The following is a 24829-nucleotide window of genomic DNA, read 5'->3' on the forward strand; positions in this document are numbered from 1 at the left end:
AGAATAATATAAATGCCGTTCTTTAAAAGAAGACACAACATGAGTCTTTGTTCGGTCTGTCGTCCTCACCGAAGAATGTCGTGAAGAACGTGGAAAAGTTATTTGCACCTTAGTTCTGCATTCCCTTCCCCACGCGGAAGTTTTGCGAGTCTCCTAGAATTTAGAAAAGGGGGTTGGGTAAGGTGACGAGGGGCGTGGAAAACGCAAGGTGTGGTTTTCAGCCTATCCAAAGGCGTCCTAAGTCTGTTCCGTATGTTGATAGTAGACGACCTAGTGAGAAATATCTGCGACAGAGAAGGTTGAGACGGTGAATGTAGTGTCCTTCTCCCTTTTGGAAGACGGGACACTCTTTAGCCATTTGCTTTTACTTTTAAGATTTGAACATTACAAACTGGAAAAAAAATGAGCATGTACGGGTCTCAATCGAAACTTACGACAATGGGTCGGAGAAGTAGTTCTCGACCAGACCTCGCAAGTGCCAGTTTTACCGGTCCCAGGATAGACGGCGGTTCTGTCTTTGGGGGCAACGGATTCCAAACTCAGCATGCGGACCATTACAACTATACATTCTCGAAAACGTCCATGGGAGGAGGAGGTGGTGGTGGTGGAGCTCAAGCGGCAAGGTAAGCACCTGCATAGATCATAATATTTTCACATCATTTTCTACTATAAGAACGTCAAATGAAAACAATTTACAACTCAGCATTTACCATGGCCTGCCACTAGAACTATCAATTACAGAGATAAAGTTGGAGAATACCAAATCAAATTCCTAGTATCTGTGTACATGGCGAAATAAAGTTAAATCTGAATATGTAGATCAACAAATATGGATACTAACAAGAGTTCTGTTGAGTGATTGTTATGTATCCTGTTAAAACCTGAAATGCTTTACTGTAGTCAGAACATTCTTACCCAATCTCTTGAATCAGAGCCAACGGGTTCTGGGATCCAATTTGGGTTGTCTTCAAGAGCAGAAATGATTTGAAACCTCTCGATACACAGCCCTAACCTCTGTTTTTCACTTACCATGATTCAGAATGAAGTTAGAATAATACTTGCTGTTGTTTGTATCTCAGATGGCCCTGAGTGGATTGTTGAGAGTGGCAATTGTTGTTTATTTCATTCAGTGACTTTTTCATTCAGACAGCGTTTTTATAAATATTTAGCCAGTCGATACAGTATTGTACCATACTGTAAAGACGCTTTGGACTTGAAATCTTTATAAACAAATGTTTACTATAGTTTTTCAAAAACTACATTGCATGGTGAACCATCACTCGACTTGTCTTGTTTAGTGTGCAGAACATCCAGAGCAGAGCTGTATACCTGCAGGGCAAGTGTCAGGAGTACCTCCAGACAGCTCAGATGATTCTCGAGAAGGTAAGAGTGCTGCACGTGAAAGCCCGACACTCTGACACACACAAATGCATTCACATTCAAGCACAAAGCGGTAACGTGCATGTGTGGATCTCGCGCGTCGTGCAGTCCGTACAGCGCGTGCGTATAAGCGTGCGCGCACAGCGCCAGTGTTTGTGGTGTGTCTTGATGGCGTGAGTTTGCTGACCGACCAGTGTTGTTGTTGTGTGCTAGGGGGGTTCAGCTATGGAGGTGGACAAGCTACTGGGCATGGCTTCTGAGAGCCTGGTGCAGATGACAAGCTGCGCCCAGGACCTGCTCCACATGCACCAGCCCAATGACAGCCTCTACAGGAGGTAAGCTTGTGTGTGCGGGTGTGTTCGTGAGGGGGAGAAAAAGATGTGAAATGTGTACGAAACAGACTTAAGTGGGGAGGAAAAGAAAAGTGACAAGTTAGAGTGAGAGCTAGACCAAGTGACCAATCTCCCCCCCCCCTCCCCCTCCCACCAGCATCGACCATTTACAGGGAGTGCATAAAGGACTCCAGTTATCCATCACAGGGACAATCCAAAGGCAGAAATTAAGCGGTTCAAGGGAAGAACGTGGGAGGAGCTTCAGTGACGCCATGTCTTGGATCACTCAACAGAAGGTGAGCTCTAAACTTCCCCTGGTGTCTGGTGTCACGCAATGTCTCCTCTCTGCCCCCTGGGGTGCAGAGGAGGAGGGAGGGGGGAGAGTGTGCTGGATGACTGCATCCTTCTGGAAGTCCAACTCATTTGCTCTGATATTCAATGCCTACAGGCTCACAACCTTCTGTGAGGTCAACGGGTTTGGTTTGTGTGAGAGAGAGTGTAGTCGAGTGTCGTCGTACACGGGGTAGTCGGTCCATAACAATAAGCGTGTACATATTCTGACTTGCTGTGACACACCCCATCTGATTACACGGCCAAAAGTCTGAACGAGGGGGAGGAGGTGGAGAAGGGTGGGGTGGGAAGGGAAAAAAAGGCCAGAGAAGACGTGTGACAGAGGAAGACAAAGAGAGAGAAGAGTAATATATTACCCCCTCCACTGACTGTGGTTCTGTGGTAGTTTGGCCGCTCTGCTTGCTCACTCACGACTCTGTCACCACTCCCTGCCACTCCTTTTCTTTCACACACACTTTTGCGTCTCTCCTACTGTCATTATCTCTCTTCTTCCCTCTATTCTGTTGTTTGGTTTGGTTTATCTCTCCCCCGTCATCTCTTTCTTGACTTTTCTTTTTTTTTGCCCCCTCTCTCCGCTGACCCTGTTTCTCCTGTTAGAGACACTTTGCAAACTCCTGGCTAAAACCATAATTCAGCAACTTTAAGTCAGGTCAAAGTGTGTTCTCTCCTACAGATAAACTGCCCAGACTGATATTATGCATGTCCCAGCCATGTAGAGGAAAGGGAGTGGTGAGAAAAACAAAGAGTCAGAGAAAAAAGGGAGGGTGCAGGGGAGGAACTGGTTGCGGGTGGTTTCTGGGTCTTATCAAAGCTGAGTGCTGTGAACTTCGGCTAAAGGGAATACTTGGAATAGTTTCCTGCTGCTGCCTGATGGACTGACAGTGGGATTAGTTCATGAGTATGCACTGACACCTAGAGGCCAGGCAGAAGATCAACAACTACTGCAGCAGGCAAGGTCTTTAAAACGCCCCCCCAAAAAACGAAAACAAAATGGTTGCCGGAGCAATTTCCGTTGCTCTCGTAGATGGTGTAATGAACATGTTTGTGTGAGTGTCTGTGTGTGCGGGTGCATGTGTCTGTGTATGTGTGGCACCATTTTCCTACGTGTCAACGTCTTCACGACTGTCCCTCCCCTGTGTCCTCCGCAGCGCCTGATCGAGATGTCCCCGTGGGGAGATGACGCGTTCAGCATCGAGCAGCAGATCACCAACCACAACAAGTACCACAGCACCATCCAGAGGAGCAAAGAGGTGGAGCGGGCCAGAGATGAGCTGGTAGGTAGCCCGCACGATCGGTTCAAATATTCAAATTATTTGAAAGCATCCGCTTTAGTCTCCCTGGTGTTTGAATTGTTTCGGAGTGACGCCATTGGTTGTGTTCAGTGGCGATAAAGATTTGAAAGAACATTCTCTCCTACTCCTCCCTCACTCCATGGCCTCTTGATTTGTCTTTTGCTCGACCACTATTTTCGTTATCTCATCATGGTCCTCAGCTCATATGCATGTTATCTCATCAGTTTCAGAGGAAGGATAAGGCTGGCATCCATGCCTTGGAGCAGGAATGGGACAACTTGCAGGTCAGTTAGCTGTCACTCGAATTTCATTTTCAACATCATTTTCATCATCATAGTACAGCCACTTAAGAAAAGGTTTCCACATTCGATAAGCCTTGTCTGTTTCATCCCCACATCCAGAAAATGTCCTCCAGTCGTACTGGCCAGCTTCAAGAGCTGCAGGGAATCATCGAGGAGATCTCCAACGCCATCATGTGGGTGAACGAGCGTGAGGAGGAGGAGCTGGTGTTTGACTGGGGAGACAAGAACATTGACGTCTACATCCCCAAGAAGCAGGAGAGCTACTCTGTAAGGCGCTGGGTGGACAGACAGTGGCCGGGTTTCCCAGATTCGTTAAGAAGCTCTTAACGCTAAAAGCTTCATAGGAGCGTTCTAGAGCGTTCTTAGAACGCTCCTAAAAAGCTCTGAGCGTTAAGAGCTTCTTAACGAATCTGGCAAACCCGGCCACTGTCTGTCTAAAACTCTGGATAGATTCTAGAAGGTCTACATCGTAAATAAGTCAGTCAGTGTGTTTGTGAAGACTTTGCTTCCTCCCCAAGACTTCATCCTTGGGTTGAGCCTTCTGGTGACTAGTCCATTTATATGGATTTTGTGTGAGCAAAAGTCTCACAAAATGCGACACTGAGAACGCAAGGTGCTAATGATAACAGTGGTGGAGAAAATGTGTAGCCTCGATTTTCTCCTCTAAACAAGCCCATGTTAGCAACACGATCCTATCATGCACTCCTTCTATTTTAGAGGCTAATGAGAGATCTGGAGGTGAAGGAGAAGGATCTGAACAAGCTGAAGACCAAGGTGGACGGTCTGCTGAAGAACAACCACCCAGCCTACGACAAGATTGAGGTGGGGCCTGCTCTCGTTTGGCTTTGAGATCTCCAGAGTGGCCTCGTGCTAGCGGTGTTATGCTAAGTGTGGGGTATGTTTCTTAGGCCTACATGGACACTCTGCAGACCCAGTGGAGCTGGCTTCTTCAAATCACCAAGTGCATCCACGTCCATCTGAAGGAGAATGCTGCCTACAGCCAGGTGAATAAGAACACACACACACACACACGCAGACAACCAACCATGCACTCAGGTAGCCTGACGTTGTCATACTCATAATTCTAGTCAGAATATGAGTCTGAAAACTCTCCGTTGGGCTGTGACTACAGGGCGTGTTTCAACCAAACTCGTAAAACAAATGCCTCTACGCTCAATTGGATAGACCTACAACCAATCAGAGCAACGTAATATGTTGTTTGTTGAAAACAAATTCAACCCAAGGGCTCTTTTGTGACGTTGTTGATTACGTTACTGTTGATCATATGTCCATCATCATATAATCAAATCAAATGTATTTGTATAGCCCTTTTTACACGCAAGCATGTCACAGAGGGCTTCACATACGCCCATAGAACTGCCTCTCAACCAACCTAAACCCTCAAGGAAGACAAGGAAAAACTCCCAGAAAAACTCCCAACGGGAGAAAAAATGGAAGAAACCTTGGGAGGAGCAATTCAGAGAGGGATCCCCTCCTATAATATAATATAAAGCCCGCCCTGGCAATTTCATTGGTCCGCCCAGATCCTGGTTTTATGTAGTTGTTCCCAATACGAGACCCTCCAGACCCAACTTCCCGACCACATTTTTTTGTGGGCGGGGAGAAGTTGGGCTGGCAGCCAGGTTAGCACTCAGGCATAAGCATGTGAAAACGCACACACCTACACACACCTGCGTGCGTTCCTATGCTTGACATACTCATTCATGACTGTTTCCATATTCAGTTCTTTAAGGAGGCCAACGAAACATATTCAAAGCTGCAGAAGGAACATGAGAACATCCGCAAGAAGTTCACCTGTGACAAAAACACGCCCCTGGAGAACCTCACAGAGCTTCTGAATAACCTGGAGGTAGAGTACGCTACACTTGGTCCAACACGTACAACTCTTCCATCCTGTTTGAAATACATTACCCTTCCCAGATTACTAGGTAAACAACCATTTGAATACGAGTTTCGACAGTGTACTGTGTATTTTCGATGTATTCGTTTGTGACCATGCTTGTGACACCAAACGAGATATGCGAGTATCAATTTATGAAAATGATATTCTAATGCCATATTTGCAAATGGCTCGGGTGCTTGCGTGCCTAGTCTAGCGTTGTAGTCCCTAGGGATTGGTGCAGTGGCCATCTTTTCATACAACCCCTGTTCTGTGTGTCCACGTGTCCACAGAGAGAGAAGGAGAGGATCGTGGAGAACAAGAGACAGGTTCAGTCCTTGGAAAACAAGTCCAAGAGCATCGTCAGACTAAAGCCACGCAATGCTGAGGAGAAGAGCACTAGTCCGGTCATTGTAAAAGCCCTGAGTGAATTCAAACAAGACCAGGTCAGACACACACACACCTATATATGTATAGACACACACACACACACACACACACATAATGCACAACCACACATTAAAGTACATGATTTACTGGGGAAAAACAGCCGAACAGGACAATATTCCATCAATTAAAATGTGTGTGTGTGTGTTCTACAGAAAGGTATCTTGAAAGGAGACGAGGGCATTCTGAAGGACAACTCCCAGCGTAGCAAGTGGCTCGTGACCGGTCCTGGAGGTCTGGAGATGTTGATCCCCTCTGTGTGTCTGCTCATCCCCCCTCCCAACCCCCTCACCATCGGCCTTGCCAACAAGTAAGATCCCTCCTCCTCCCCAAGCTCTTGGCCCTGGGCCCTGTCGTGCCAGGAAATCCTTTCTTCCAGAGAAAATCTCTAATAAAGCATCAGTAAAGCTGAATCAATAAGGCATTTGAAAATGAGAAACCCTTCTCTTCAGGGCCTGATTGACAGTTGAGAATAGACTAGAGTATGCCTAGAATGAGAGTGGTTAAATTGTAGAACTGTACAGTGACTATTGTGGCTTTGACAGCTCCGAGTGATGTCTCTTGTCATGCTCTCCAGGAACTACCAGTATTATGATGCCATCATGAGCATCTGGAACCAGCTGTACATCAACATTAAGAGTCTTATCTCCTGGCAGTACTGTGTTAAAGACATCAACCACATCAACTCCCTCACTCTGTCTATGGTAAGGCTGTCCTATGCCGACACTTCATTTGCTGTCCAACACTTTATATGGTTGCCCAAAAAGCAGCCGATCAGAATGGGAGTTTACTGTATGAGACATCTTCTGTCATTTTAAACGAGTTACTTCTACCTCAGACGAGCCGTTACAATTTGGAAATCTCAGTTTGTCGTTAAGACCGGTGACTGACATTCAGGGGTTCTAACAGTTCTAATTCAGGGGTCTTCAACCCTGTACCTGGAGAGCTACCTGCCTGGAGACCCCTGTTCTAATCAGACCCATCATTGTGGACTCCCTCTTGTGGTTTGTCAAACACATCACCTACAGCCCAGTCTGTCTTCAACCCTGACCTCTCCCTCCCCTCCAACCAGCTGTCCAAGATGCGCCCTGATGAGTACCGCATCATCATCAAGAATCTGGAGACCCACTTCCAGGAGTTCCTTCGCAACAGCCAGGGCTCCGAGATGTTCGGCGAGGAGGAGAAGAGGACGATCGAGGGCCAGTACGCAGGGGCCCAGAGCCACTACGACACTCTGGTGATCCAACTGCCTGCTTACAGTGAGTGAATCGGTCATCCTGTTGCTAGCTTCCACTGAGATACAGTAAAACTTTCCACTGAGATACATTTAAACTTTCGCCAGTTGAAAATAACTTTACACAGGTTGTAGTAGTTAGGATTCCTCCGGTAAAATGAACCCTACTGTAATTGTTGGTATTCTTATTATAATTTAAATTTTCCTTGCTCCACTATACAAAAAGTTATGGGTCACACGTTTTCTAATGTGGCACAATGATACATCAGGTCAGTGGGTACCCCACACCAAGAATGGGCCACATTTGACCTTAGGGGGCGCAACAGGCCACGCCCAAAAGGGATGGAATATCCACCCCATTGCCCCAAATCTTGGAGTACATGCCTCATTCCTCATGGGGAACAAAAAAGCCTAAGGACCATTAACTTCAGGCTTATGTATTTTCTTGTACAGACCATATTTCCCACAACCTTTAAAACTCATGAATCATAGGTCCAATTGACTTGACATTTGTTATAGATGTGTACGATACATGTCTTTCCAAACTTTATTTAGAAGAAATGAATACATTACAAAATGGCTGAAAGGGGGGGATTCATGTAAATGTCCATATTGCCTCAATACCTATGTGTCAATAAATAAAATATCATTTTGACTGATGGTTTTTCAAACCTAACTTGCTCCAAGATTACATCACTCTGAAGAACCTTGCCAAATATAACAATGCCTGCCACAGGAGACACAGCTTATTTTTCATACAGTAACTGAACGTGGCCATTGCCAGAACTGTGAATAGCTCACTAAGATAAGACAGTGTCCTGTGAAGTATCAGGTCATAGGTTCAAATCCAGCCATAGCCATTGAGTGCGTCATGACAATGATTCTCTGTTTAGAGAGACTGTGAGCCAGTATCTAGCTACCTTGTAGTATAGCTGTATGTAGTCATAATAATAATGGTAATGTATCACTCTGAGGGGATTACGACACAAAAAGAGACAGAACAAAAAAAAAATTGTAGATAAGATCATGCGACATATGCTACATCTAGTCAGCATATTAGATTTCTTGAATCATGTGTGTAAAAGTATTTTGAACGATTGTGTGAGACTGCAAACGACACTGCGTAGTCCCATTCACGTTAGTCACTCAGCGTACTCACGCAATCACCCTTTCCAAGCATGATACTGCCTGTGGCTCAGTTTGCTAGTATGTAGCATATGTAACTCTGAGGCTGGTGGTTCATTTCTGGTTTTAGCAGTCATTTAGTATTCTGCAGGTTGAGATGTGATTTTACAATTCCTTTGTTGTTAACATCTACATTAAAAATTATTTTACAAATTTGAGGAGGAATCTGCCATTGCTGCTTTTTATTAATAGTAATTTTGTAATGTGTAAGTATATGTAATGTCACTGGTGCTATCTCAGATGTTAGTTCACAAAATGCCACCCCTCCCCCCAAAACAAGTCTATTGGTGCAAAAGAAAATCAGTCAATCTGTAGTGTCGATGAGCAATGTTAAACACAAGTGTCCCCCACAGATGCCTCTGCCACCAATGTGGAAGTGGTCAAGCCCAGTACGTCCAAGCCCATCCAGGCGGAGACCACCAAGAGTACCACCAAGACGACTGTTTCCAAGACGACCATCCAGACTCCCGCCCCCAGCTCGGCCCTGAGCGTGACCCTGCTCGGGGAACTGAACGCGCTCAGACGCAAGCTGGAGCTGGCCGAGTCAGGCCTCAGTCAGCACCTTCACGTTCCTCTGGGCGAGAACAGTGTGCAGGAGTGCTCACAGCGCATCCTCAAGTTGGAGGTATGGAACTGCAGTTGCTACTAGTTTCACTTGAAGGCATATGGCTCTTGACATTTGCTGTAAACAGAACTGCTCTGACAAGAGTGGAAAGGTTCAGTGTTGTATAACCGTTCTGTACCTGTCTAGCAACTATTTTGACGAAGGCCACTCCTTGGTTTCTATGAACAGATCACGATGTTCAAAGCTAAATATTGTTGTTGTCGTACCAGGGTATGCATGGAGACCTGGATGCTATCCGTGACGAGTACCTAAGGCTGAGAGAAAAGATCTTGAGGCAGCTGGAAGGAGCTGCAGCTGACTCGGAGCAGGCCAAGTTCCTGCGCTCCGAGCTCGAGGTCCTCAACCAGAAACTAGGAGACCTACAGGGCCTGTCATCAGCCTACCAACAGAGGTAACAACATTAGCAACCACCCTCAGGCTTTTTCCTGAATACCACTGAGAGAAAAGGAGCTGAGAAATCATTGTTGTGCTGTGCTGTGATAGAAAGACAGGTATAAATCCTACTCAATTCTATTTGTGCTTTTGGGCACAAAACATAGGGATCCACTAAGGGAACAGTGTTTTATAATGCTAATACTGCACACCTGCTTGGAGAGATTTAAGAACTGAGCAACCTTAATATTAAGAAATAATATAGTTATATAATATTATTATTATATTTTATGAATATTATAAATAACGTATCACATTACATAAGATGACTAATTATTTTTTTTTTTTTTTGGTAGATCATGGGTAGTAGTTGATATTTTATGTCAGATACCATGTTTTGGAAAGGAAAACATTGTAAACAGATGTTTTGTTGTTTAACATTTTCTTTACCCTTTGTGCTGTTGTGTTGTCCAGACTTCTTGCTCTGAGGGCCTTGCTCCAGAGTATTTTAAAGGCTGAGGATGTCATCAAGGTCCATGAGGCCCGTCTGACTGAGAAGGAGACCACCTCCCTGGACCTCAACGAGGTGGACCGCTACCGCAACACTCTGAAGGTCAGACACACACCCCTTCAGAACACACAGAGATACCATGTTTACTTAGAGGTTATTTAGGGGTTATTGTAATATTAAGGGACATTTGAGATGTGATTTTATCTATTTATGTTATCAAAGTTGTGAATCAGTGTCTTTGTGTGTGTGTATATATATATATATATATATAAGTAAGTGCTGTCAAACGATTACAATATTTAATCGCGATTAATCGCATTAATGTCATAGTTAACTCGCGATTAATCACAATTAATCGCACATTTTTATCTATTCTAAATGTCCCTGAATTCTTTTTGTCCCAATCTTTTTTCAAATGTTAATGCTCTTATCAACATAGAAAAGTGGTTCGGATTGCTTTGTGCAAATATTTTTTTTTATTGAAAACAACATTGCAATCGCCTGGCTTTGACGAGGGGGCAGAGAATTCGCATCAGCTGTGTGCTTGGCCATCAAGTGGTATTTCAGACTGGACGTGCTGCGATGATAGCTCAGTTTACAACGACAAAACACACAGATCACTGGTCTTCTCAATAGAACCATTTGGCAACTTTTTAAAAGCAAACTTTCCATTCAGAATCTTATTGGCATCCATTTCGGCATCTCGCGCTCGTCATCCACTCAAAACGTAACGTTAGCCTACTACCAGAGAATGTCTAATATCCGTAAACGGGCTCTGCTACTACTCTTTAGCCAGCTCGCACGCGTGCCTGTTGTTTTGTTTCCGGTCTAGCTAGATCCGGTGTGGTGTTGTAGTTTTTCTAACGTCGGTAGTTGTTGCAACAGCATGTGAAAAAAAACTACAAAGTTTGCTAGGCCAAAAAGAGCGTTAATCGCGCGATAAAATAATTGACGCCGTTAATTTGGGTTTGCGTTAACGCCGTTAATAACGCGTTAAACTGACAGCACTAATATATATATATATATATATATATATATATATATATATATATATATATATATCATATTGTACCTGTTCTTATTTCACTTTAGCAAATGAGGTCAGATTTGGAACAAAAGAGAGACCTTCTGACAGCGATGGACTCAGACCTGGCAAAGGCAGTGCACTGCAACACCCTGATCTCCCAGTCCTCCCACAAGTGTGACGTGGATCTGTCCAAATATTCAGAACTGGTGGGTCAGATGACGGACCGCTGGCGCCGCATCCAAACTCAGATCGACAGCAGGTACGGGTGTTTAGATCTCTGCACAGATAGGCTTACACACACACACACAGACACACACAGTAACATTGCTTGCTAACGCTTCCCCTCCTCCTCTCGCTGCTCCCCAGGGTGTGGGACCTGGAGAAGCAGGAGAAACAGCTGAGTCACTTCAAGCAGAGCAGCTCAAACCTGGACCAGTGGGTCGCCAGCGCCAAGAAGCGCCAGGACACGCTGCAGACCACCAAGTTCACCGACATCCAGGTCCTCATGGAGCACCTCAACCAGCAGAAGGTACGCTTCAGAAACATCCACTCTCTCTGTGGACCCAGACGTATTGATTTCAAGCACGTGACAAATGTCTTTCTTGTGTTTATTGGCCAGGCGCTTCACAGCGAGATTAAAGGGAAGAAGGAGAAAGTGGAGGATGTTCAGAAGGAGGCCGACACCTGTGCTGCCTCCATAAAGGTGATTAGGAGTCTTGGACTAAGTTATTGGACTGGATTTAAATATTGTGTATGATACTAGACACACACATCATATATTATACTCCTGTATATACAAACGACACAATTGTAAACATAAACATAAAAAACGTACATGCAGTACATTGTTAACATATAGCGCACGTAAAAACACAACATTTCATGTCTGTGGTACTGACTCTTTGATAGGACTATGAGCTGCAGCTGGCCTCCTACAGTGCTGGCCTCGAGACTCTCCTCAACATCCCTATCAAGAAAACCATGCTGCAGTCTCCTGCCACCGCGGTCAGAGAAGAGGTAGGGGCCATGGTGGACCTGGATAGGTCTTTACACTAGAAATGCCGCCGAATGAGATCACGACTCCAGCGGCGTCATTAATGCCCGGGAATAATGACTGCGATACCATGTTAATCCTCATTTGTTAATCCCTGCCTCTTGGCTTGATAGTTTAGCCTTTCGATAATCCCATGGACACAGTTGGCATGGATTCGCATTTCAGCCCCCTAGTGAACGTAGTATCGTGTGAAATTCTGGCTGTTTATATTGACGTACTGATTCTACCCTGACTAGGCGGCTGATCTCCAGTCTCGCTACATAGAGTTGCTGACTCGCTCCGGTGACTACTACAAGTACCTGGGAGACATGCTGAAGAACATGGAGGAACTAAAGGTAAGCGCTCGGTTTGTATGACACACCGTATTTACGTCAACTACACTACCCACGGTGTCTGCCTTAGCTGCAGAGAAGCAAATATTGACAAATTGAAGGAGTATGCAGTATAGCTCAATACAGGGAACTATTTATTTAGACTGTAGGAAAACCCTTGTGCTTTGCCAAACCTATTCTTTCTCCCCTCAGATCAGGAACACCAAGATTGAAATGCTGGAAGAAGAGCTGAGGAGACTGAAGGACGACATCCAAGACCGCACCCAGAAAAACCGCTCCCTCGAAGACTCCCTGTCCCGCTACCAGCTGGAACTGAGCCAGTCCAAAGAACAGCTCGTCTCCATGGAGGAGGTGAAGAGGACCACGGTCATGCAGGTGAACGCGGCCCGTGAGAACCTGGACAGCACCAGCAGCCAGGTGAAAGACCTCAACGACAAGCTGGCCCGCCTCACCTTCCAGCTGGACGAGGAGAAGAGGAAGAGGAGGCTGGCTGAAGAGCGCTACGGCAGCCAGCAGGAGGAGTACGAGGCGGCCGTGCGGCGGCGCCAGAAGGAGCTCGACGAGCTCAACTGGTCGAAGATTGACCTTGAGAAGGCGGTGAAGGACAAGGAACGTGAGCTGGAGAGGCTGAAGATGCAACTCGAGGAGGAGGCGGCTCGCCGGCGAGGGGCAGAGTCGGAGATCTCGAAGGTAAGAACCCAGTGCAGCCAGGAGATTAGTCAGCTCAAACAATCGCACGAGACGGAGATCCACGTGACCAAGACCACGGTGCTGAAGACCTCGGCCCAGAAGGAGGACCACGTGGCGGAGCTCAGGCTGCAGTGCGAGAGGGCGCAGGCGGAGAAGCAAGACTTGGAGGAGGAACTGAGGAGGCTGAGGCTGTCCGTCACCCAGACTGAGGAGATGAGGAGGCAGGCCGAGGAGGAAGCCCTCCAGCAGAGGTCAGCCGGGACCCAGGAGTCGAGGAGGCGCACGGAACTGGAGGTGCAGCTGCAGACAGTGGTCCATCAGAGAGGGGAGATGGAGCTCAGACTCAAGGAGGCCCTGGCGGAGGCCACCAGAAGCAACCAGGAGCAGGGCCGGACGGTCAGCCAGCTCACCATCAGCCTGGAGGAGGAGTCCAACAGGAGGAAAGCCCTGGAGGTGGAGATTGGGCGTTTGAAACAGAACCAGGCGGAGCTACAGAGCAGGCATGCCTCCACCCTGGAGATGGTCAACAAGCTGAAGGTGTCTGAGCAGGAGATCCATCTCGTCCGAGTTGAGCTGGAGAAGCAGACCAACGAGAGGACCAAGACTGAGCAGAACGCCCAAAGGCTGCATGGCCGCATCCGGGAGCTGCAGACCTTGGTGGATGGACTCCAGGTTGACGTTGAGAAGCACAAGAAGGAAACCCAGGAGGAGTTCACCCGGAGGAAGAGGATGGAGGCGGAACTCGAGAGGATGACCCAGAGCTGCCGGGAACACACCACCACCATCAACACCCTGAAGGCCAGGCAGGAGGAGGTGTCCACGTCAGGGAGGAAGTACGAGCAGGACCTCCGAGCCCTCCAGGTGGCCCTGGACAAGAGCTTGAGGGAGCACAAGACGACCACAGAGCACTTGGCTCAGGTGATGGCTGAGCTGAAGGCCCTACAGCAGCAGCTCCTCCAGGAGCAAGCCCGGCTCAGGGAGGTGAACATCCGCAACGAGAGCCTCAGCAAGACCATCGAAGACAAGAGCCGCCTGCTGAATGACAGCACCACGGAGATAGAGAAGCTGAAGAGCCTGACCCAGAACCTGACTAAGGAGAGGCTGAGACTGGAGGAGGAGCTGAGGGGAGTCAGGCAGGAGAGGGATGAGCTGAGGCTGAGCAAGGACAGTGTTGATGGGGAGAGCGCCTCACAGATTTCAGCCCTGCACATCCAGCTCCAGAGCAGCAACAAGAGAACTCTGGACCTCCAGGCTATCATCAATGACCTAACCAAGGAGAGGGAAAAGCTAAAGTCGGATGTAGACAAATTCCAAAAGCAGTCTATTGAGGTATCCAATTTGTCTGAAGGGATCAGTATCATTTCTACTAATTTTTGCATGATAAATTGGGTATAGGAAAATCATGATGAAAACAAGTTTCCTAATATTTGATCTGCAAATAATAATTGTTCACTGCGATCTACTTCTATGATCTCACTCTTGAATCACTTGATATTCAATGGTTTGCGTTGCACTTATATTAAAAGCATGCTCTTGGTTTACACATCAACCCAATTCACTAACTGCTAAACCATGACGTCAGACGACGCATCACACAATGCACACTTCTCACATAATAGGTTTCTTCTTAACCGTGTTTATTCTGCTGCCTTCTGGATAAGGGCTTTTTTGGGAAAATGCCTGAACAACTAAGATACACAAAGTGCTATCCGTAAAATGCTCTAATGGCATTCCTCAACAGTCTATGAAGTGTTGTGAAGGTGTAGCTACTTTTTGCTATGTTGCTTAACCATTGATATCGGAAAGAAAATGTCAAATGTCATAAGAGATGTTCTAAACCAAACTTCCCAACTCAAATGTATTATTATCTAATCTGTCCTTGGCCTGTTTTTCCCCAGACATCCATGATGGTGCAGGAGTCCCAGAACCACTACACTACACTGCTGCACGAGAAAGACAGCCTGCTTGCCAAACTCAAACTGCTGGAACAGGACAAGGGTCGCCATCTCCGCCTGGAAGAGGAGCTGAACCGCATCAAGCTCTCCCTGGACACAGAGCTGCGCAACAAACAACGGCTCAAGGAGGAGAACGACACCATGCGCAAGGACTTCACCTACTGGAAGAGCCAGTACGAGCTGAAGGAGGGCCAGATGAGGCAAAGCGACTCGGATAGGGAAAAGGCAGAGCGGGAGAGGAGCTCCCTGAAAAGCGAGGTGGAAAGATTGATGTTGGAGCTGAGGAGTGTGGAGGACAAATACCGCAACAGGCTGCAGAGCTCGGAGAGGGAGGTGTCGACCCTAGTCCTAAAGAGAGAGTCCCTGGAGAGGGAGCTGAAGAGGCTGCAGCAGAGGCCTGACTCCCTGAGCAGACAGACCCAGACGGACGAGAAGCTCCCCACCGTGGACCCCAGCAAGCTGGTGTTCGAAGGCGTCCGTCGCAAAGTCACAGCCCACCAGCTGTGTGACTGCGGCATCATCAGCAGAGCCACCCTGGAGCAGCTCCTGAAAGGCCAGAGGACCGTCGAGGAGGTGACCGTAGACATCCAGCTTCATCTGAAGGGCACGGGCATCATCTCGGGCATGACAGGAGGCCCCCAGGGTAAGATGTCCATCACTGAAGCCAAGACCAAGAACCTGCTGACGCCGGACAGCGCCCTCATGCTGCTAGAGGCTCAAGCTGCAACGGGACACATTATCGACCCCAAGTTCAATGAGAAGATGTCGGTGGACACGGCTTGTAGCAGAGGGGTGGTCGACACAGAAGATCGAGATGCCCTTTTGACAGCTGAAGCAGCCAGCGTAGGATTCAAGGATCCGTACACCGGCAAGCTGCTCTCTGTGGGACAGGCCCTCAAGCAGGGCCGCCTGGACAAAGAGACGGCCCTCCGTTTGCTACAGGCCCAGGAGTCTGTCGGCGGGATCCTGGACCCCGTCCTGAGTGTGTACCTGCCCAAAGATCTAGCCCTGGACCGCAACCTGATCGACGAGGACCTCTACAGGGCCCTGAACAGGAAGCCCGCTTGCTACGCAGACCCCACCTCCAAGGAAAAGATCAGCTACAGTGACCTGAGGGTGAAGTGCAGGATTGAACCAGTGTCGGGTCTGCTCCTCCTCCCTGCTTCGGAGAAGAAAATGACCGTGAAAGGCCTCCGAGGCGAGGTGTCTGTCAGAGATTTGGTCGACTCCAACCTCTTGGACGAGTCAGACTACCAGAAGCTAAGCCAAGGCCAACTCACCAGCAAGGACATCGAAGACAAACTCAAGAACTATCTGCATGGCTCCAGCTGCATCGCCGGGATCTATGACGAGGCCAACAACCGGATCATGCCCTTCTACCAGGCCATGAAGGATGGCCTGCTCCGACGAGGGACCACCCTGGAGCTCCTGGAGGCCCAGGCTGCCTCAGGCTTCATGATCGACCCAGTCAACAACCTCTATCTCACTGTGGACGAGGCCTGGAGGAGAGGCTTGGTGGGTAAAGAGTTCAAGGACAAGCTGCTGTCAGCCGAGAGGGCCGTAGTGGGATACCGAGATCCGGCCACAGAGAAGACCGTCTCTCTCTTCCAGGCCATTGAGAAGGAACTGATCGAGAAAGGCCACGGCATCCGCCTGCTGGAGGCCCAGATAGCCAGTGGTGGCATCATTGACCCCAAAGAGAACCACCGCATCGACGTGGAGGTGGCATACCGGAGGGGCTACTTTGACAAAGAGATGAACGATATCCTCACCTACGAGGGGGACGACACCAAAGGCTTCTTTGACCCCAACACCCACGAGAACCTGACCTATCTTCAGCTGAAGGACAGGTGTATCAAAGACCCCGAAACGGGTCTCGTGCTCCTGCCTCTGAAAGACAAGAAGAATCCCCAGCCCCCCAAGGAGAACAGCCAGACCAACATCCTGCGGAAAAGACGGGTGGTCATTGTTGACCCTGACACTGGGAGAGAGATGACGGTGCGGGAGGCCTACCACAAGGAGCTCATCGACTATGACACCTTCCTGGACCTGTCCGAGCAGGAATGCGAGTGGGAGGAGATCACCATCAAGGAGTCGGACGGCTCCGAGCGTCTCGTTGTGGTCGACAGGAAAACCGGCACTCAGTACGACATCCAGAAGTCCCTGGATCAAGGGATCATCAGCCAGAGGTCTCTGGACCAGTACCGGGCCGGCACCCTGACCCTCCCCCAGTTTGCTGACATGATCACCAGCCGAACCAGCAGCACTGAGCTGTCAATCACGGCCAGCAATGCGGAGGACGTGGAGACATGCGGTACCCCCTCCCAGGCCTCCCCCTCCTCTCCCACGGTCCGCAAACGCTTCAATAGCATCTCCATCACCCTCTCCCCGGCAGAGATGTTTGACGACCATAGCCCCGTGGCGGCCATCTTTGACACAGAGACCCTGGAGAAGATCACCATCAGCGAGGCGTTGCGGAGGGGTTTAGTGGACGCCATTACTGCCCAGAGGCTGCTGGAGGCCCAGGCATGCACAGGAGGCATTGTCAACCCTGCCAACGGCCAGAGGCTCCCCCTGCAGGATGCTGTGCACCAGGGTATCATAGATGACGACATGGCCTCCAAGCTAAAGCCTGCCCAGAAAGCCTTTACAGGCTTTGAAGACGTGAAGACCAAGAGGAAGATGTCAGCTGCCGAAGCTATGAAAGAGAAGTGGCTGCCTTACGAAGCTGGCCAGAGGTTCCTGGAGTTCCAGTACCTGACAGGGGGGCTGCTGGAGCCTGCCACCGGGAAGCGGGTATCGATTGAGGAAGTCATCCGCAGGGGCTGGCTGGATGGCAGAGGGGCGCAGAAGCTCCAGGACACCAGGAACCACATCAAGAATCTGACCTGCCCCAAGACCAAGCTGAAAATCTCTTACAAGGAGGCCATGGACAGCTGCATGGTGGAAGAAAACAATGAGATGAAGATGCTCCAGGCATCCTCCATGTCCACCAAGGGCATCAGCAGCCCTTACAACGTGTCCAACCCAGGCTCTCGCTCTGGATCCCGGGCCGGATCACGAGTGGGCTCCAGGACGGGCTCCCGCAGAGGCAGTGTAGACTACTCCTCGGTTAGCTACAGCTTCACCACGAGTAGCTCGTCCTTCAGCAACAACTCCCTCTCCTAATGCAAAGGAGTGGATCGGAGGGCCAGAAGACCTTAGATGATCTTGAATGTTTTTACTTGTTTTCTTTAGTTGCTGTTTCTTTAAGTATATTGGTTAGGGAAGGATACATATCGCAATATATTACTTTATAAAGGAGTTTGATAGACGTTTAACAGATCTAGGGCATTTTATGGGATTTTGTTATTGTTTTTAATTGGCAAATATATAATTTTGTGTTTAGTAAATCTTCCACTTTTATATCTTATATGCTTCATTTAAAGTCATGCTTATGCAAGATAAAGACTATAAATCTAGAAATAAGTAACTTTACGGTTTATAATAGTTAATCTGATTTACATTTAGCTGATTTACTTGCTGTGGAAGTCGACTGTGTTTTTTCCTTTCCCTTTGTGTCTTTCTTTTGAATTTGTCAATAATGTTAACATGACATACATTGCATGGTTCTCAATTGAAGAAAAAAAAAAGCAGTAGAATGAGTTGAATGTTTCAACATTTATAAAATGAAGTAAAATGTTTTATTCTCATGATCAAACAGAATATTATCATATAGTGCTAAATGAAAATAAATTAATGTATTGGCTATAACATTCTGGTGGTTTAATATGTCCTGGCACCTTCACATTTATAATAAAAATGTGAGGCATTGCAGCTGTAACAGGAACATGTAATATCAGTTTTCAACCATAGATGGTGCTAAGAGCCATCCATTGTCTAAAGTAAAGTTGTAACAGCTATGTTTCCATGGCTAGTAGTTTGTAGTTTGAGAACCTAATGCCTCATGTAAGGTAATTATTGAACTGGGACAGATCACTTTGCCCATTTATATGCAGCCCCAACAAATATGAATGCTTTCTGCAGTCCCGAAAGCATTGATATTTGTTATGTGGCACATTCAATCTATATTGTTAAATACCACTTGTGAGACTTCAAGACATAGGACACAGGAATGCAACTTTGTAAAGGTTGAGACAGATAGCTTTCTGAACAACGGCAGTCTTTGGAAAGAGTCAATCATTAAGCAGGTCACTGCTTCAGCAATCAAGGTCCACAACTCACAAATTGACATTATGTAACCCAAGTTTCACTGTTGACGGCAGCCACACAAGTGATCTCAGAATGCCAGAGGTCATTGGTAATCAATGCATAATTGCACCACCACACAATAGAAGGTACAGTGTCTGTATAAAAACAGTCAGCAACACTATCTAGGGAACATCTACAAATGTACAAGTTCAATATGGAACTTGGGTTTAAGTATGTAGTCTCTCATCTCATAAACACATATATTCCTCCTGTCCTGATTGCTTTCTGAAACTCTCAAAGTCCTATTTAAAGACCAAACAACATTTATAGTCCATTAGTTCTGGATTATTCAACTAAGTGAGAGGATTTTTATTCTTTGTCATCTTCTCTCAAATGAGGGAGTGGAACACTCTTAAGAACCCCCCTTCTCCTTCCACCGCCCACCCATCCCCCCTGCCTGACTCCCTCTGTGTGAGCGAGTGTGTGGGTCTAGAAGTGGCCAAAATCGAGGCAGACCTGAAGAAGGCGCAACTGTGAGAGAGAGCGCGAGAGAAGAGGGAGGAGGGGGAGGGGGGAGGGATCAGAAGAGGCAGACCCAGAGGCACAGTGGGAGGACTGTCCCTGCTAGGACTTGTGGTGGCTGCAGCGGCCGCCTCTTCCTCGACAGGAGGAAGTGTGTGGGTTGGGGGTTGAGCAGGGGCAGGGGCAGGAGCAGTCCAGGAACATCGGCAGCACTTCCATTTGAACACGAGACCGAGAGAGAGACAGAGACCAGAGGGGGCAGCTGAGACAAAGTGAGCTCTTTGACTTGCCTGTGATCAGCCTGCAAGCGCATTCCAGCAGAGGAAAATGATTCTCTCAGCCTCCGCCAAGCCTGTGTGACGGGGCCAAGCGCTCTTCCCCCGGATCCTAAACTCACTCACAAAAGGATCCCAAAGGCAGAGAAAGGAGAGTTAAAGTGCCCCGTTTTCAGCTTGTTAAGGTAAGCCTTTGTGTTGTGAACTCTGTTGTTGTCCTTCAGTTGCAGAGGGGAAGTTGTTCCGTGGGTCTGGTTGGGACTTCAAAGAGGGATCCCAGTTTGATGCAGTCTCCTGGAGTTAGCAGTCGTAACTCTTTCTAGCCGGTGGATTGAGCACATTGCATTTCAGCTGCATAAATGATTCAAACTGCAAAAAAGGGACATTGCTTGGTCCTTATTTACTTTGGCTCCATGCCCTGCAAAAGGAGGAAAGGGGGGGGGGGGGGGGGTATGTGTGTGTCAGAAAGGGAAATACTTGCAGAGCCTAGTGTAGACATAAGGGGACCATTGAAACCCAACAAGCGGCAAGATTGTGATTTCTTGTTCATGAAAATCCACAATCTCCCCATAGAGACGCTTCTCCCAAAGAGAATTTCAACACTGTGAAAGTTCCACTTGTTGAATTGGCGTTTGCTATGGTTGAGGGACTCCATGCTGTTGTGGGCTTTGCTGTGCTGGAGACCTTTCTAATGGGAAACATATGGAGCCATTCCAGAGGAAGTGTCTAGTCCTCGCATAGGTTCGTCGATTTTAGCTTGACTAGAAAAGGCTGCCAATGGAAGGAAGGTAAGAAAACGATAGAGAAACAGAGAAAGAGTCTCTCTTTGAGTCACAGCTGCTGTGTGGTATTCACGGCCTGAGGGGCTGTAGTTCTCTGGCAGCCATTGTTGATGACATGTCCAAGTCCTTCTTACCTCACTCAGGCTACACCCTCCCTTACCTGTCTCTGGCCATCCGTGTCTTTCCTTCACATCTGAAAGCACACTCAGCCAACCAAACACGCTTTTACAATCCTTTTTCCGTGTCCACTCATAACACCAGTTGAACAGGAGGGTGAACGTGCATCGACCACACTGTGTGTTTTTGTGAAGTTTGAGTTGTTTTCTTGAAATCGGCTTTCCTGGTAACTCGGTGAAAACAAGATGTTTGCTTTCTCAAGCGCCACGGAAACAGAACAAGAATCCCTTTCTTTGACCCCTCTCCGTCTCTGATAACCAGAAGGTTGTTACAAAGAACAAGTACGTGGTAAGTTCCGGATGAATGGGAAAACCTAGATAAAGTGGTTCAGACAGGTGGGTTGGCACAGAGATGGGTTTGGCTGTACTGTGTGTACAGAGTGTGCAAAACACACTGACCCACCCACACCAGGGCCGTCTGACACCGAGCACGGTGGGGGTTGGGGGGGGGGGGGGGTTGGGGGGGGCATCACGCTTTGTCACAGCAACCCAGCCGTCAGCCACCCAGCCAACATGTGTAAGCCATTAAACAGTGAAGGGGGGAGAGAGAGAGAAACCGAGTGAATGCGAGTGAGGAAGAAAGAGAGAGCGGGAGCGTAATCCATTTTGGAACGCATTCCTCTATGACCTTGGGATAGAAGACGATAATTAGGGAGTTCTTTAGGAGCCTGGTGGGTGCCCGGATTCACCAGGCCCTGGGCTCTCCGTTTTTATATTCCCTTCAAAATATCTTGTGAAAACGAGAGACAAATACACGTTTGTGTTCCAAAATGACTAAATAAACAAGCTATAAATACCTCCCTCCTCCCTCCCGTGGCTTCCTTCAACAGATTCCACCGTTTTGTTTATTTCAGTTTTTCAGCATTGAATGGGCGTCAAAGCCACAGCGTAAATGCACAGAGGCCTGGACAGGAAACAGCCAGAACAAACTGTGGCCTCCCACCTCACTCTCTCTTTCTCTCACTCGCTCTCTTTTGACAGGCTCAGGCTGTTGGGTCACTGGAGATGATAGCCCAGCGCTTTTTATTCCTGTCAGGTAGAAAGGCAAGGCGCTGGCAAATAGGATTTCAGAGTTATTAGATGGCACCCACATCTGAATACTAAATATCTGTATTAGGCCATAGTCTCTGTCAGACATTGCAAGGCATTCAGGGAAATTGAAGAATGAAAGTAGTGGACAGTACAGTACATAGTAGTTCCCTGTGTCTGTTCAATTGGAGATACCAAATATTTACAAAGATCTCACGAGAAACACTCAAACCCGACCCCCTCATCCCCCCCCCCCACCCGCATCCCCCATAGAAACATCACATCCTCATTTGAGCTCTGGAACCAAAGAGAGTTCTACAAATAGAAGTGAAAATGGTGCTGGCTTTGTTTTGAAAAACATTCCAACCCATCCATCTGGTCATAAGCAGCTGGACTTCCTGAAGGCTTTACGGCACTTTAGGTGTCGCTGAGGGTTGAAGACAAACAGTTCAGAGATCATTAATCTAGCCCAGCACAGGGACTTCCAGAGAAACGGTGTGCACCTCTCTGTGCGGCTGTTATTTTATTTCGCTCCAGTAGAAAGGAAAATGTGTCATGCTGATATGGCCTTGCTTTGGTTCAACTAGTTATTCAGGCCTGAATGTGTCAGAACTGGGGTTTTGGCGCTTCCGGAATAAGACAATACTGAAACTTTCGATTTCTGAGTGTGGCTTCCACCAATGGAGATCTTTAAGCTCTGCTTTCTGCCATAGCAATATACTCTGGCTTTATCTGACCATGATGAATATTCAACAGGCGCTAAAATGGCCACCTCCACCACAAGCTGTCGATCACTGTGGGGCACCATTTGGAACGCTTTAAAGTTTGACATTTGACATGGCGTAAGTGCTGATTGCTTTCATATGTGTGCCAACCTGAACAAATATTGAAAGACATGGAACTTGCATTTAATAGAACCCTTTTCATGATTAAAGATATGTTTGCCAGTCCCTGATTGACACATTGATCTCTGAGTCTGAAGCTTGTACTTTGCTCACTGCATTCCAACTCAGCTGGATCCATCGATTGATCTATTGGTCCTCTGACACCAATGAATAAGACACGTCTGGTAACAGATTTTTTCATTTTAATTTCTGGTCAGGAGAACCAGGATGTATGAAGGATTTTACACCAAATGACGACATTAGTCTTATTACAATTTAGACATGCGATGTCCAGCTGCAGCAGGCAGCCCTGTGCCTCCCAGTCAGAGTCTGGGTCCTCATTGTGTGGTTTCAGGCTGTCTTTAAGAGATAAAGTTCTTCTCTCACCTTAAGCTTCTTCATACGTTATTAATTTTACTAATGAAAGGAACGTTGTCTTTTCACCATAGGTTCCCCTATCCTTCATCTTCAAACTCTCATGAAACGATCAAGTGCCAAAACATCATAAATCACGTGCCAAACGTCTTCATCTCCATCACCACAGCGTGCTGTGCTGTGGAAAATGTAGCCCAAATAACCCTAGGACGTGTAGCAACCAGTTGAACGACGCATAAACAAAACTTAGTGTAATTGGCAACTCCGCTGCTGTGGCACAGTCCTGGGTTGCTATGACTTTATAACCCGTGACGGACCAGTATCCAGAGATGTTGAGCACTCGTTGCCACCGCAATGTGCTTTGGAATGAAAACAGGCATGATGTCATCGTTCACATGATTCGGCTGGGCCTCGGCGTCTGGGACCAGTAGTTCATTCTACATGCTGGATGTGTTATTGGTTCCAGTTCTGCTCTTACCAACAACAGTCTATGTGCTTTCATTACCTCACTGTCAGTGGAATGGAAGGTTCAAGACACAATCCACCAGGTAAGGGGAGTGGTCACCTGTAGAAAACAAGGCTTTGTTCCAACAATATTGAATAGCTACCTATCTTCACAACCTTTCCTGGTTATCAGACCAAAACAATTAGCCTTACACCGTGCAGCCTTTTTGGATATGTCCATTGCTCTTAGGACCCTCTCAACCAGGAGGACCTTTCCTACCTGTGGGGAATGAAGCAGAGCTGGGGGATTGAGACACACCCTAATCCCCCAGGATCCAGACCCACTGAGCCTGTCTCTGCTTGTCTTTCCTGGATCTGGCAACCCTGTCTCTCCGACACCTCTACCTACCCCTAGCTCTTCTCCCCTGGGTGGGCTCCGGCTTAGAGATCCTTGGCACTGCTTGTTGGATTGGCTTTGTGGACCAACGCCATGCCCCAAACCAGGAACAAAAGCACTCAGTGCAAATTAAAGACCAATTATCCAGAGTGCGTGCTGGGGCATGTAGTTCCAGTTTGCTTGAGTGATGAGAGGCAGACTGGAGCTAGAAAGGACCTGCTGCAGCATAGCATATGTCTTGATAATTTATCTGAATGAGGCTGTGGACTGTGAAAAGGGTTCATTGGATCAGTGTATCCATTCAGACAAAGAATGCTAGAGATAGATAGAGAACCTATTCTCACATCCAATCAGTTCTCCAAGAAGTTTTGCACTGAAGCCAACCAAACACAACCAAATCTGAAACCATAACGTTTCAAAGGTTTCATTAACATTCCCTGACACCTCAGGGTCATTCGGAGGTTAAGGGTTGGTTTTGTGCCATACCTCTCCTTTTCTGGCACAAAGCTTTCACACTATCTAAAACCCCAACGAGACAGGTCTCCACCACAGAACACACAAGCCCCAAGTGTTGTTGGCCGACATGTTCATTAATTTCTCATTAGTCAACAGTTTTTCCCCTCCAGTTCTCAGGAGAAATAAACTCCACCATTAGTCGCACCATTCCCTTGTGACTGCCCCCCACACACACTACACACACTATGTCTCTCTCTCTCTCTCTCTCACACACACACACACACACACACTGACACACACAGAAAACAA

The 24829-nt window shown here is 47.5% G+C and overlaps 2 protein-coding genes across 3 annotated transcripts in view; both read left to right on the forward strand.

Moving 5' to 3' along the window:
• Nucleotides 1–191: 191 nt before the first annotated feature.
• Nucleotides 192–18742, forward strand: dspa (desmoplakin a). 2 transcript variants are annotated; one of them, XM_084707174.1, is made up of 24 exons: nt 192–623; nt 1299–1383; nt 1594–1715; nt 1870–2008; nt 3212–3337; nt 3580–3639; nt 3757–3924; nt 4375–4479; nt 4566–4661; nt 5402–5527; nt 5851–6003; nt 6160–6314; nt 6582–6708; nt 7077–7263; nt 8777–9048; nt 9258–9439; nt 9895–10033; nt 11024–11217; nt 11325–11487; nt 11578–11661; nt 11868–11975; nt 12249–12347; nt 12537–14363; nt 14933–18742. In XM_084707174.1, the coding sequence occupies exons 1-24, from the start codon at nt 403–405 to the stop codon at nt 18155–18157; spliced, it is 8163 nt and encodes a 2720-aa protein (XP_084563300.1). In that variant the 5' UTR covers nt 192–402; the 3' UTR covers nt 18158–18742. The 2 variants fall into 2 exon arrangements, with proteins under 2 accessions (XP_084563300.1, XP_084563301.1); XM_084707175.1 differs by having other exon boundaries at nt 235–623; nt 12537–13034.
• A 1038-nt stretch (nt 18743–19780) lies between these two features.
• tns3 (tensin 3) overlaps nt 19781–24829 on the forward strand; it is a 33057-nt gene continuing 28008 nt past the window's right edge. Inside the window, exon 1 of the mRNA XM_084707450.1 lies at nt 19781–20162. The gene's annotated coding sequence lies outside the window, so the exon portion shown is untranslated. The remainder of the gene's footprint in view (nt 20163–24829) is intronic.

This window comes from Hypomesus nipponensis, chromosome 10 (assembly GCF_054491055.1).
Source record: "Hypomesus nipponensis isolate SF chromosome 10, ASM5449105v1, whole genome shotgun sequence".
Taxonomy (NCBI): Eukaryota; Metazoa; Chordata; class Actinopteri; order Osmeriformes; family Osmeridae; genus Hypomesus; species Hypomesus nipponensis.